General features: G+C 43.6%; 1 protein-coding gene across 4 annotated transcripts in view; it reads left to right on the top strand.

The window, feature by feature from the left end:
* KIF13B (kinesin family member 13B) overlaps positions 1 to 14,515 on the top strand; it is a 200,931-nt gene that overhangs the window by 149,370 nt on the left and 37,046 nt on the right. For all 4 annotated transcript variants that reach the window (XM_054499490.2, XM_054499489.2, XM_054499488.2 and 1 more), the window contains exons 33-36: positions 1,270 to 1,422; positions 1,829 to 1,906; positions 3,152 to 3,205; positions 11,994 to 12,102. In XM_054499490.2, the coding sequence (XP_054355465.2) occupies positions 1,270 to 1,422; positions 1,829 to 1,906; positions 3,152 to 3,205; positions 11,994 to 12,102 (394 nt within the window). The remainder of the gene's footprint in view (positions 1 to 1,269; positions 1,423 to 1,828; positions 1,907 to 3,151; positions 3,206 to 11,993; positions 12,103 to 14,515) is intronic.

Below are 14,515 nucleotides of genomic sequence, written 5' to 3'. Positions count from 1 at the left end.
CCAGGCCAGAGACAATTTCTTTCTCCTTATAAAATTAGGATAACGTCTGTTCTTTTCAGACACTGAAAGTATTCTGTGTTGGGGTGAAAAGAATACCCTACCAGGAGACGGGAGACCTAAGTTCTAGTTTTGACTCTTGCTAATTGTGTGGTCTTCCTCTTGTCATCTAGGAAATGAGGATGATTCCTTCTTTTCATGGTTATTACGAGGCTCAGATGAATTACTGTACAAGATAAAAGTTTTTGTGAACTTAAGCCGTCTTAATCCTCCCACATTTTATCTGTTCTAAGACTCATTTAAATTTTTAAAAGTATCTTTGAAGTAGAATGTGACTTATAATTGATGGTATCTTAAAATTAACAGAGTTTGTTTTCCTCTCAATCTTGTTTAAAATATTTTGTCTTACAGTTGATGGCATTTAAGATGCAGTGGCATATGGATATACATTTTGTAGTTTTGGCATTATTATAAGAAATTTACAAGTGAATAAAGTATCTGATTTTTCCTGAGAACAGTAATTTGTTAAGAGCCCACTTTGCTTGAAATAACTAAATACATTAATAAAGCCTCTTTCTGACTGTGCACCTCCCATTTGTATGCACAGCCAGCTCACGTCCCAGGATTGGGGATCGGCTATACCAGAAAGCTCAGTGTAGGAGAACTTACCTAGATAATCTCTCCTTGGTCGGCTCCAGGCCTTTGGCCTCTGCCACTTGAGCAGAAGATTGAACCAATTCTAGAAGCTGCCATGTTCTGACTATGTCAGCTACCCTGGGCTGCTTGGTGGCAGGCGCTGAAACCCTATGTCCACTTTCTTTTCCCTACTGGGCCTCCTCCCTGGGAGGCAGTTTGATTCCCACCCTGTGTAGCAGTCACCCCAGCCCCTCTTCCCTTTCTGTGTCCCTCAGGAGTTCCAGGGCGGGGGGTAATGTTCCTGAATTGTTTTTATGGTGGTTACATTTCTGGCTAGTTGACAAAATCCTTTCTAACCAGTCATGGGTTTTTTGCAGTGGGAATGTAGTAGAGAACAGTTTTGTTGAGAATGCGCTGTGTTTCAGCTGTGCTGTGTTTAAGTTAACCAGCCTTTCAAGTGGACCTAGTCACCTAATCACCTTTTCATTATTTCCTTGGAAAAATGCTTTGGCGTTCCAAAGCTGACTTTAAAATGGAATTTTGGAATACGTTCTGTGTGTGTGTGTGCGCGTGCACGTGTACGTGTGTGTGTGTACATCAAGAAGCTTTTATAATGTATAACTTTCCACTCCTCAGGATGCCCAGGGAGTGGAGGAACGGGAAGCATTAGCAAGAATGGCAGCCAATGTTGAAAACCCAGCTTCTGCTGACTCGGAGGCTTATATTGAAAAGTACCTCAGGAGCATGCTGGCTGTAGAAAACCTCCTGACGTTAGATCGTCTGCGCCAGGTTAGCCAACCGCGTGGATAGAGCGGGCAGCAGAGGCCCTGATGCAGGCTAAGTCTGTGTTTGACTCTGTAATTCACAGTGTTGTTGCACCTAACATTTGAAGAGTTCGCTCTAATGAACTTTGAATAATCCAGAGTGATTGTAATTGGGTCATTCTGTCTTACAAAGTAACAGCCTTTATTTAATTTTAAAAATCTGTTTATGGGTACATAGTAGATATATGTATTTATGGAGCTCATGTGCTGTTTTGATAAAAGCATGCAGTACGTAATAATCACGTAACAGCATTGTTTAAATAGCTAGGAATGCCTTTATAGATGGGGGATGCAAGTCTGCTGTACATGGTGTTGCTTTTGCAGTGTGTCTCTTACATGTGTTTTTCCTCTGTATGTTTTCTGATTCATAGGAAGTTGCGGTGAAGGAACAGTTAACAGGAAAAGGAAAGTTGAGCAGGAGGAGTATCAGTTCTCCAAATGTGAACAGAGTGAGTGTGTGGAACCAAGCTCTGTGCTGTGCCTGGGACTTCTCTCCTCTCCTCTTTTCTTGGGTAACTCTTCTCCACCCGTCAAACCCCATCTCCGAAACTCTTCCCTTGCCAGGACTGATGTCAGGGCCCCTGGTCTCCACCCCATTGGGTCTGTGCACCTCTGCCCCTGTTCCTACTAATATTATAGGGGAAGTAGCAGTTAAGTACCTTTCAGGTGTTTCTTATCTTTCGATCACCACTGCCTAGCATAGACTGAGGTGTTCAGTGAATGTTTGTTGAACTACACCCAAACTAGCCAAGTGCCTATGGCAAGCCAATGCCATTTTCTGGGCTTAAATTATTTTTAAGTTGAGGAGGAGTCTGGACCAGGTTCACAAACCAGTTGTTCACAAGACAGCCAGGGTGGTGTCCATGCGTCAGATACATGGGGTTGTTTCATAACAATGGCTTCAGTTTATTGTTGTTTTTAAAAACATAGATATAATTTATGTGCATATTGAACATGGGAATAATCCTTCACAAAGAAATAGGCTCTTGGCCCCTTGATTTATTACTCTTTTCCTCATTTTTGATGAAGATGTGGATATGAAAAGTGATACTTTCCTTCTAACTTCACACCAAGAGAAGTTATAGCACAAGCGTTGTGAGAAAGGGCAGCTGACCTCGGCCTTAGTGTCTGAGAGAGAAGAGAGAGCGATAGGAGGAGTTTCACGCTGGACGCCACCAACCATCTCAGACATTTAGGAAGATCACTTTAACTCAAGGCAGATAACGTCTCATTTCTTCAGAAAATGATATATTAAAATACACTGACATATGCAGAGATTCAGTGTTTGGGATCTGATAGTTTAAATAGTTTGTGAGTTTATTTACAGTTGCTACAAATACTCAGAGAAAGGAATCATAAGCTCAGGCCATGGTTAGATAACAAGTAACCTGGTATCTTTCACACAGAAGGGCTCACCCAACGCGAAATCTCTTGTTCAGGTCCAGCCGGTTGTGACCTCAGTGTGAACTGAATATCCAGATCTTATAGAAATCTCTCATCTGAAAATTGTTCATAACCAATTCAATGTTTGTAATGTCCCAAAGACCACTAGTCTGCAGCCTTCGTCATGACAACCTCTCTGCTGCCACCCAACTTTGACGTTCAGTTGACTGGGTTGGCAAAGATTGGCATTGCCTAGACCACGTTTATGCTCTGACGCATAAAGAACTAACCCGCCTTTCTTTCTTCTTCAGTTGTCTGGAAGCCGACAAGATCTCATTCCATCATACAGTCTAGGCAGCAACAAGGTAGGTGTTTTAACTATTTCTATCAGTGTTTTAAGTCCCATTTCCCATTCAGCTTTCATCTTCTCAAATCTCAGGTTATTTTTGCAAGCCAGAATTTCCTCTACTCATCTGTATTATGTGAAACTTACTGGAAAGTGTTTTAGAGTTCATTTCTTTTAATCTGCCAGTTAAAATAAGGTTTATTAGACTCTGACTACTGGGGTTGAAAAACAGTTTTTCTGCTAAAGCTTGTACTTCTGTCTAAATTTTCTTCCTATTTCTGTCAGAAAAGAAACTTCAGGTTGGGTACGGTGGCTCACGTCTGTAATCTCAGCACTTTGGGAGGCCGAGGCGGGCGGATCACGAGGTCAGGAGATGGAGACCATCCTGGCTAACACGGTGAAACCCCGTCTCTACTAAAAATACAAAAAATTAGTCGGGCGAGGTGGCAGGCACCTGTAGTCTCAGCTACTGGGGAGGCTGAGGCAGGAGAATGGCGTGAACCCCGGGGGGCGGAGCCTGCAGTGAGCCGAAATCGCACCACTGCACTCCAGCCTGGGCGACAGCGAGACTCCGTCTCAAAAAAAAGAAACTTCAAATTAGATTTTTTTTTTTTTTTTTTGAGATGGAGTTTCGCTCTTGTCACCCAGGCTGGAGTGCAATGACGCGATCTTGGCACACTACAACCTCCGCCTCCCAGGTTCAAGCGATTCTCCTGCCACAGCCTCCCGAATAGCTGGGATTACAGTCGTGTGCCACCACACCCAGCTAATTTTTATGTTTTTAGTAGAGACGGGGTTTCACCGTGTTGGCCAGGCTGGTCTCAAACTCCTGACCGCAGGTAATCCACCTGCCTCAGCCTCCCAAGGTGCTGGGATTACAGGCGTGAGCCACTGCACCCGGCCCAAATCAGATTTTTGTAGAGAAGTACTGATGTAAAATGATTGAAAATGTATGAGGAATAAGAAAATTTTATCTAAAAGTTAACATTATTTGTGAGAAGAAAGAAAAACAAGGGAACGGAAATTTTATTCGCTGGAATTTATTTACGTGTAATAGAGCCTTCCCTGTTTAGCAGAGTTTTAAGCATGGAGAACTCATTCTTATTTTTAAAAAAGGTTAGCACTCCTTGAAACTGTCTTACTTGGGCACCACACATCATAGTTTGTGCCTGTCACTTTTGAGGGGTCTGGTTAGATGTTGGTGCTGCCATCTGTGTGCAGCATGCCCCATGTTGATTTGCAGCCCTTGAGGGGGTCAGTAGTGGCTGTGGTCTTAGGAGAGCTGGGTGGGGTTCATTGTGCTATTCCTATTGTTAATTATTCTACACTGTGCTTTTGTGTATGTTTGACATTTTCCTTATAAAAACTTAAGAACAATGAAGATGAAGTCAATGCATTAATTAGACTTTTTTTTTTTTTTTTTTTGAGACAGAGTTTCGCTCTTGTTGCCCAGGCTGGAGTGCAGTGGCAGCATCTCAGCTCACTGCAACTTCTGCCTCCCAGGTTCAAGTGATTCTCCTGCCTCAGCCTCCCCAGTAGCTGGGAGTGCAGGCACTCGCCACCATGCCCTGCTAACTTTTGTATTTTTAGTAGAGACAGGGTTTCACCATGTTGGCCAGCCTGGTCTCGAACTCCTGAACTCAAGTGATCTGTCCGCCTTGGCCTCCCAAACTGCTGGGATTACAGACATAAGCCACTGCTCCTGGCTGTAGACTCTTTTTTAAGATCTAGATTATTACTAGTTTGCCTACACTATGATACATGTATATGTTTATAGACATACAAATTGCTGTCCAGCTTATCCGTTCACTGAAGCCCTGCATGAACACGGGTTTCTGTAAGTGTGCTGAAGTTTAATGCTTGTTTGTACTCTGCCAGTGATAGGTTTGATTAGCTGTAGCTTAGCATCAGTTGTGATTACCTGAAGAGAGCAGAGTTTTTGAAAATTGATTGTACGTGACTTTTTAATGTAAGTAAAATATCTTAAGGAAAATATAAGAAAAACATGACTTCCTGTGCTTTTGTGGAAAATGCATCTAACCTAAATCTCCACTTATAAGTTCCTTGAAAGAAGTAGCCAAAATTCTTCTGTTTTTCTTCTGTTGAGAAAACTCTGGCCAGGCCTATAATCCTAGCACTTTGGGAGGTCAAGGCAGATGGATCACCTGAGGTCAGGAGTTCAAGACCAGGCTGCCCAACATAGTGAAACCCCATCTCTATTAAAAATACAAAAATTAGCTGGGTGTGGTGCCAGGTGCCTGTAATTCCAGCTACTCGGAAGGCTGAGGCAGGAGAATTGCTTGAACCTGGAGGCAGAAGTTGCAGTGAGCCAAGATGGTACCACTGCACTCCAGCCTGGGCGACAGAGTGAGACTCCATCTCAAAAGAAAAAAAAAAAACTCTGCCCAGTTTCCTTATTTTAAATGGTTACAATAACAGAAAATGATAGAATCTACTTCAAAGAAAAGTACTGTCCCTCACGTACACCAGAAAAATAGAACAGAGGAGCAGAGATGCTATTAGAACCGAGCCAGGGCACGGCAGAAGGCATGGACCCCCCACTGGCTTCACACAGGACTCACAGGAGGCTGCAGGGTGGAGGCCATTCTTAAGCCTCCCCCTGAAGGATGACACTGAGGTCCACACAGGCAGGAAAGGAGCTGAAGGAACACTGTGAGCAGAAGGATCTGTGTGAACGAAGGCTTGGGCATGAACCAGCTTGCTGTGTTCTTGACAGTACATGCGGTGGGAGTCAAGCTCAGAGTGTACGGGCCAGGCGTGGTGGCTCATGCTTGTAATCTCAGTAATTTGGGAGGCCCGGGTGGGAGGATGGCTTGAGCCCAGCAGTTTGAGACCAGCCTGGGTAACATAGGGAGTCCCTTTCTCTGCAAAAAAATTTTAAAAAATTAGCCAGGTATGATGGCTCACGCCTGTAATCCCAGCTACTCGAGGCTGAGGCAGGGGAGGATCACTTGAGCCTGGGAGTTTGGGGCCACAGTGAACTATGGTTGCACCATTGTACTCCAGCCTGGATGACAGAGAGAGACCCTGTCTTCCAAAAAAAAAAAAAAAAGGAAAGGAAAAAAAACCATCCTGGCTGACACAGTGAAACCCCGTCTCTACTAAAAATACAAAAAATTAGGTGGGCGAGGTGGCAGGCTCCTGTAGTCCCAGCTACTCGGGAGGCTGAGGCAGGAGAATGGCGTGAACCGCGGGGGGTGGAGCCTGCAGTGAGCTGAGATCGCGCCACTGCACTCCAGCCTGGGCGACAGCGAGACTCTGTCTCAAAAAAAAAAAAAAAAAAAAAAAAGTAGAGGGAGTCTGTGGGCAGAACCCAGAGAGGCGGGGCCTTATTTCTGGCGTCTTGACGTCATGTCCCAAGGAATGGCAGGGGAGTTGGACATCATGGAAGGACTTGAAAACAGAGCAGTAACATGGCCACATGTTAATTAAAAAGTTTGTTTTAATGGTCCAGCTGAGCCTCACCCTGTCCCTAGCTGTGGTGCGTAATTTTGCATTAGGAAACTATATGGTACAAATGTATGCAGTTATCAATGCAAACGTGGGGAAAAATGGTTTTGAGTTGGAGAGTGGAGGGACCGGTTAGGGGAGAAATAGCCAGAGAGATGAGGAGAGACACAGATGGGTTGGAGAGGGGGACTCTAGAATCCTGCAGAGGCCAAGTATGTGAGGAGCTGGAGTGAGGGGACTTGGGTGACATCGGGTTTTGGACAGCAGTGTATAGGTCCGAGAGATGAACTATAGGGCGGGCTTGGGGAGGAAATGATTCAGTTCCATTTTCGGAGGGTCTCACATGTCCGAGTTGAAGCCAGGTTTGGGACCCCGAGGGGATAGTGGGGACAGTGTGGGGCTGGGTTGGCTGGGGAGCGCCGAGGCAGTGGTGACACTTAGGGCCACGGCACTGAGGTGGCAGTGCCAGGGAGGAATGAAGACAGGGCCAAGGGAGTCTCAGAAGTTCGGGGGAGGAGTGTTTTAGGAAGGACTCCATCCACAAGCTTCAGAGACAGCATGGGGTGAGGATGGAGGAGACCATTTCAGGTGCAATGCTGCAGGGCTCATTGTGTGCCTGTGCAAGGTGCCTTCCGTGCAGGGCTGGGGGTTAGCAGGACAAATCGTATTAGGCAGGTAACTGTGATGTCACACAGTTGTGTTAACGCTTCTGGACCTTCCTACTTTTGGTTCTTGGTTCCTTGGGGCCCCTGAGTAACTTAGTGAGGACGTGGGAGGCTAGAGGAAAGTGGTTTGGTTCTAAAGACAAAACTCATAGTTTGGCCTAATAATACTTGGAATGAGGCCAGCCTGCTTTCCATTCCTCTATTTGTCGATGCCCCTACATATGAAAAGTGGAATTGTTTTTGCTGAACTCCACCAAGATTGAATTGATGAACTAATTAATCTTAAAAAAATAGTTTGGTTAACTATTCCAAATGCGAAATTCACCATAGGGCCTAAAATAAATCACTCTTGGGATAAGTCTTTCAATTAAAAATATAAAATATGATCCCTGGTTGAAGTAGTGTTTCTATTTATTGCTATTGGGTGTGTCATCATTATTGTACAGATATTTTCTGTAGGTATAATGAAACCTTAGCAGGCTTTTTATGACTGTTTGCCAAGACTGGCTGAAGTTGAGGTGCAGGATGAATTTTGGCGTGTCGTTGGTCTTTCCACCGCAGAGTCAGCTGTGCATTGAGGTCTTTTGCAGTGCGATAAACACTGTCAAGACAAAATCATTTGTTGTTTTATTTTTTTTTTATTTATTTTTTTTTTTTGAGACGGAGTCTCGCTCTTTCGCCCAGGCTGGACTGCAGTGGCGCTATCTTGGCTCACTGCAAGCTCCACCTCCTGGGTTCACACCATTCTCCTGCCTCAGGCTCCCAAGTAGCTGGGACTACAGGCACCCGCCACCGTGCCCGGCTAATTTTTTGTATTTTTAGTAGAGACGGGGTTTCACCGTGTTAGCCAGGATGGTCTTGATCTCCTGACCTCGTGATCTGCCTGCCTTGGCCTCCCAAAGTGCTGGGATTACAGGCATGAGCCATCGCGCCCGGCCGACAAAATCATTTTTATTTCCAAAGTTATTTTAGGAGAAATTTTATTTTTAAGAAGTCAGTAAGGTTGTATGTTTGTCACCTTTTGATTGGTGTTTTTGAGGAAATTAAGATTAATCAATAGCGTGAACAAATACCCAGTTAGCAGAATTGAATTTTGTGTTGGCTCCATCGCCTTCCTGAAAGCTGTGATGGTTTCACGCAGCCCTGGGAGGAGCTGCCAAGCATGAGTCACTCCTCTTCCAGCTGCAGTGAAAGCTGCCTTTGGACCCGAAATGTCACTGGCACTTCTCATTATTTACCTTTTTGTCACTTTCCTGATCAAAACCAGACTCATTCCCAGAAAACCTAAAGAATTTGTGTCTGACAGAGGAGCAGGAGTGGGAAAAAAAAAACTGCAGGGGTCCCTGGGGACCAAGTCAGACCCTCCCCGGAGCCTCTGGTGTTCTTACCTTGTCCGCTTTGCCCCTGAGCATGGTGCTGGCTACCAGTGACTTCAGTATCGACTAGGATTTTATCTCTTTGAGTCCGCCTGCGAGGACAAATGTGCCCTAATGGCAATAAAGCTGGGTAAGGATCCAAAACAAAGCCAGCTTCCCTCTTGTGTAACTGTATCATGGCTGATTCTGAAGTGTGGTAGACATGCAGGATGTTGGAGACAGATCAGAGATTTATCTTTTTCGATTTCAGGTGGAGGGGTGTAGGTCACTGGAGGAGAAGTAAAACAGGGATGTCATACTCTTTTACTTTTAGACCTGAGCTATTGAGAGAGCCAGAAGTTCCAGCATCCTGCGAAGTCATTTTTAGTCCATGGTCCTAAGTTCATCTCCCTGTGAAGTACATTTGAACTGGGTTGCTTCATTTTTCTTTCTTTCTTTTTTTTTTTAATCTACCCCAACATTTTAGTAAAGGGAGGATAACTCTAGGACAGGTAAGCATATACAATGTATTGGGAAGATAGTCATTGCGTTGTCCCTGGGGAACAGTGTGTGTGGCCGGACTCTGAACCACAGGTTTCACCTCTGTCAAGAGGATGGAGGTGTAGTGCAGGAGAAAAATCGAGTGAGTAATTCCAGGGGAGCGATTCCGCAGAGGTCCGTAGGCTTCAACTGGAGGAGGGAAGCACGTGGTACCCAGTTTAGCATCTGCATTGGTTGCTCCCTCTGAAGCAGAGCCTGTTCCATCCCAGCGCGATTTGAGGTGCCTGTCTCAGGACAGTGGAACCAGAATAGGTGGGGTTGGTGGGGAGCATGTGAGGTTCCTCAAGGTTAAGATGACTGTTCAGGTAGAGGGCAGAGCGAGCTGTGTCTCTGTCATGCTCTGCAGGGTCGGCAGGATCTACGCATTGTGCATCTTTCATTGTTCTCACTTTCAATATTTGAGTAAATGAGATGGAGTTACTGCTCTGTTTTGATTGGGTAGTGCCTGCTGGGAAGAACTGCCCCTGAAGCCATCAGGGCCTGGATGTGCCTTGGGGAAGAGGTGGCACCTCCATGATTTGTCATTGGCCCAATTCTACGTCAAGCAGCCCAGGTGCCAACTCCAGATCAGCGGCTTAGTTTTCCTTAGGGACAGACCGCAGCCATATCAGCTGCCAAACAAAGAAAATCTAAAATATGAAACTAAATACTCAAATTAAGTAAGTTGTCTTCAGAACAGCCATGTGTGAGCTCGCCACCGTACACAAAGCAGGTGGCTTTTCTTCCTCTGAGAAACTCCATGGAGGGCTGATCTTAGTGTTCAGTCACCTGATGGTGATATCTCGGGGGTATACAAGGCCACAGCTTCCCAGACAGATCATGAAATGTGAATGCAAAAATTAACAAAACATTCAAGTATGTAAATCAGCATGTGATTCATGGGGATGCCAGCGCTTCTCCGCTGAAGTATTTCAGAGCTTACATTCCCCATGATCATGTGTTGCTGTCTCCCTTGTTCTCCTTGCTTCCTCATCAATCCTGACCATCACACCACTTTTAAAAAGGATACCAAGTGCTGAGAGAGTTCCTAGGGAAAAGTGGCATTCTCTGAGATGCACAGGACCCAGATCACTTAGGGCTTATTGATTTTTATGATTAGTACTTAGGTTGCTGCTAAAAGCAGATGGGTTTCCAATACATTTCTGAAACCTAAGAGGGCCCTTCCTCCACAATCCATCTTCAAGAGCAGTGGAGAACTCACTGTCCCCATCCCACTGATCAGGCAATTAGTAAAGAAAACTTGCCAGGCGCAGTCCTCACGCCTGTAATCTCAGCACTTTGGAAGGCCAAGGCGGGCGGATCGCCTGAGGTCAGGAGTTCGAGACCAGTCTGACCAACATGGAGAAACACCCCCCCCATCTCTACTAAAAATACAAAATTAGCCGGGCATGGTGGCACATGCCTGTAATCCGAACTACTCGGGAGGCTGAGGCAGGAGAATCGCTTGAACCCAGGAGGTGGAGGTTGCGGTGAGCCGAGATCGCGCCAATGAAACTCAGTCTCCAAAAAAAAAAACCTTGAGTTAATCGTTAGGATTATTCATCTGTGCAGCACTAGCTCAAACTCATATTACACACGATTATTAAACTCCAGTGGTAAAGAAGTCAGTGATTATCAGGGGATCAAAGGGAACTTAAAGCATTTAAAAGATTTACGTCTTATCTCTTAACAGTTTTAGTACAAGCAACATTTGGGGTTTATTTCTTCCCTAGATAGGGCTGAAGTTAAAAGTGCTTTGATGGTATCACTATTTTTATGGCTCACCATGAATTTTGGAATGGTCTTTTAATCTATCAACTGATGAAATGTCTTTAATGGGAATTTACAAATAAGTTGAGAATACAGTAAAATTTGATAATTCAGAGACTTCCATCATTGAGAATTTGTAATTATTTGACTTGGGTTTGACTGTAATTTATCTTTAATATCTATTTAAAATGAGAGATTTGGTAATATTTACTGTTATGCACTATATGTGAGTCAGTGGAAACACAGTCTGGGAGTAGAGAGAAGAGACACCCTCTGACTATAGAATTGTTCGTGGGTTTCTGTGGAGAACTGAGTGAAAAAGGGTATCTTGAGGCAAAAGAGCAGAAGTGGTCTCAAAGCAGAACCGAAGGGAGAATTGCAGAAGGAATATGTCTGTATTCTGTGGGAGGCAACAGGATGCAGAGTAGAAAACATGTTAGGACAGAGCTTAATGGGAGACTGTAAACTGCAGTATGGAGGGGCTGTCCAAATGTGTGTGTGTGGGGGGGTATGATTATTATTGTTGGGGAAATTAATAAAATAAGCAGGATGACAAGTAGAAGAAAAGTGCTGGTCGGGCATGGTGGCTCACACCTGTAATGCCAGCACTTTGGGAGACCAAGGCAGGAGGATTGCTTGAGGCTGGGAGTTTGAGTATGGGCAACATAGTGACATCCCGTCTCTACAAAAGTAATAAAAAGATTAACCTCATGTGGTGGCATGTACCTGTAGTCCCCACTGCTGTGGAGGCTGAGGCGGGAGAATTGCTTGAGTCTAAGAGTTGGAGGTTACATGCGCTATGATGGCGCACCCCTGCACTCCAGCCTGGGTGACAGAGAGAAACTCTGTCTCTTAAAATAGAAAAAAAAAAGTACTTATGTAATCAAGCTTATATTCAAAGGAGCTTTAGTAATCTATAACAGTTTTTTTCTTGAGTATCTGTAATTTTTTTTTATTTGGTTAACTGAATAACTTGAAACAAAATTGCCAATTTTGTCTTTACTAGGGCCGGTGGGAAAGTCAGCAGGATGTATCCCAAACCACAGTTTCCAGAGGAATAGCTCCTGCCCCCGCCCTCTCTGTTTCTCCCCCAAATAACCATTCTCCAGATCCAGGTAAGTTATCTTTTCACTTGTCAATTAGTGTCAGAAATCTGAGCATCTTTCAGAAAGTTTAAATTAGGATTTCCTGCCAGGCAGCCACTGTTCTGCTGGATAATGTCCATCGAGTTGTTTCATTTCTCCTCTTAACAGGTTGAGTTCCATTGGCTCTGGAATGTTGGATTGATCTTGCATTGCTCTGATATATACCGCCTGATCATGATGTGTTAGCCTGTACATTGCTGGAATCTCTTTGCACCTCTTTGTTAAGGACTTTTGTGTATGTGCTCTATAGTAAATATCTGTAATGTTTTATCTTCTCATCTTCATGTCTTTGTTATGATTTTGTTATGTTAGGTTTTGTTATGATTGCATTGGCTTCATAAAATGACTTGGGAGATGTTTCTCCTCATTTTTTTTTTTCTGGGAGAGTTTATGTAAGATTGGTATCACCTCTTCCTTAAATGTTTCATGAAATTCCCTAGTTACATGATCTGGGCCTGGAATCCTCTTTGTGGGGAGATTTTAAATTATGACTTGAGTTTCTTTTTTTTTTTTTTTTTGAGACAGAGTCTTGCTCTGTCACCCAGGCTGGAGTCCAGTAGTGCAATCTTGGCTCACCGCAACCTGCCCCTCCCAGGTTCAAGCGATTCTCCTGCCTCAGCCCCCCGAGTAGCTGGGATTACAGGCGCCCACCACCACGCCTGGCTAATTTTTGTATTTTTAGTAGAGATGGGGTTTCACCACGTTGGCTAGGCTGGTCTCAAACTCCTGATCTTAGGTGATCTGTCTGCCTCAGCCTCCCAAAGTGCTGGGATTACAGGCGTGAGCCACCGTGCCCAGCAAGTTTCTTTAGTATGGGAATATTTAGATCTTTGTGTCTCCTTTTGAGTCACCTATCATAGGTTATATTTTTTTCAAGGAGTTTCATAGTTTATCTAGATTATTAAGTTTATTTTCATAAACATCACTTTTTAAAATTATTTTTATTTATTTATTTATTTTTTTTTTTTGAGATGGAGTCTCTCTCTGTCGCCCAGACTGGAGTGCAGTGGTGCGATCTTGGCTCACTGCAACCTTTGCCTCCCGGGTTCAAGTGATTCTCCTGCTTCAGCCTCCTGAGTAGCTGGGACTGCAGGCACGTGCCACCATGCCAAGCTAATTTTTTGTATTTTTAGTAGAGACGGAGTTTCACCATGTTAGCCAGGATGGTCTCGATCTCCTGACCTTGTGATCTGCCCGCCTTGGCCTCCCAAAGTGCTGGGATTACAGGCATGAGCCATCGCGCCTGGCCACTTTACCTTATTTTTTAAATACTTATAGGATCTCTTGTGATGTTCCTTCTTTTTATTCTGATACTGATAATTTTTATTGTCTGTTTTGAATACTTTTCTGACAGGTTTATCATATATATTAATCTCAGAACCAGTTTTTGGCTTTAATTTTTCTATTGCAATTGCTTTTTTAAATTTTTCTGCATTTCACATATTTTGGTTTGTTGTGCTTTCATTTTCATTCTATTCAGAGTATTTTAAAATTTCCCTCTGATTGCTTCTTTGATCCATGACTTATCAACTAGCATTAATTCTTTTTTATTTTTGGGGGTAATCTGTATTCCAGATTGTGTTCTATCTTGGTTAATATTCTATGTGCACTATTGTGTTTGGGGACATGATGTTCTCTGTATATCTAATTAGGTCACTGTGGTTTATTGCCTTGTTCAAATCCTCTGGATCTTTGCTCATTTGGTGGAGGCCTATTCTATCAGTTCTTGAGAGGGCATTAGATATCCAAATATGATTGTGAAAATTATCTGTATTTCCCTTTATACCAGTTTTTACTTCATTCATTTAGAAGCTCTGATAATTAGGTACACACACATTTAAGATTGTTATATCTTCCTGATAGAGTGGCCTTTCTATCATGAAATGTCCCTTTTATCTCTGGGAATACTCTTACCTTGAAATCTCTCTTACCTATCATTTATATATAACTGCATCAAATTTATTTACTGTTTGTACGATGTATCTTTTTCTCAGCTTTTAAAATTTTAGCCTGTATTTGTCTTTAAATTAAAAGTGATTGCCTTGTAGACAACATTTGGTTGGGTCCAGTTATTTCCCCCTGAATCTCATCTCATAGTTCCTGTCCTTTAATCGGCATGCTTCACGAACCCTTCCAGTGCCTCCCATTGTGGTCCGCCATGTTTTTATTCATTTTCTACTTGGCCATTCTGTTTTTTGTTTCACTGTAACTCCTTATTTACCTTCTTTTGGGTTAATAAAAAAAAAATTAGTATCTCATTTTATTTCCTCTTTTTGCTTTTTTGGACACCTGTATTTGTTTGCTAAAGTCTTTGCTCAGAAACCCTACTTGGCATCCTTAACTTATCACATCTGCTTAGAGTTCATATGATGTCACCCCTCAC

This window comes from Pongo pygmaeus, chromosome 7 (assembly GCF_028885625.2).
Source record: "Pongo pygmaeus isolate AG05252 chromosome 7, NHGRI_mPonPyg2-v2.0_pri, whole genome shotgun sequence".
Classification (NCBI taxonomy): domain Eukaryota; kingdom Metazoa; phylum Chordata; class Mammalia; order Primates; family Hominidae; genus Pongo; species Pongo pygmaeus.
This window is presented reverse-complemented; position numbering and strand designations above follow the sequence as displayed.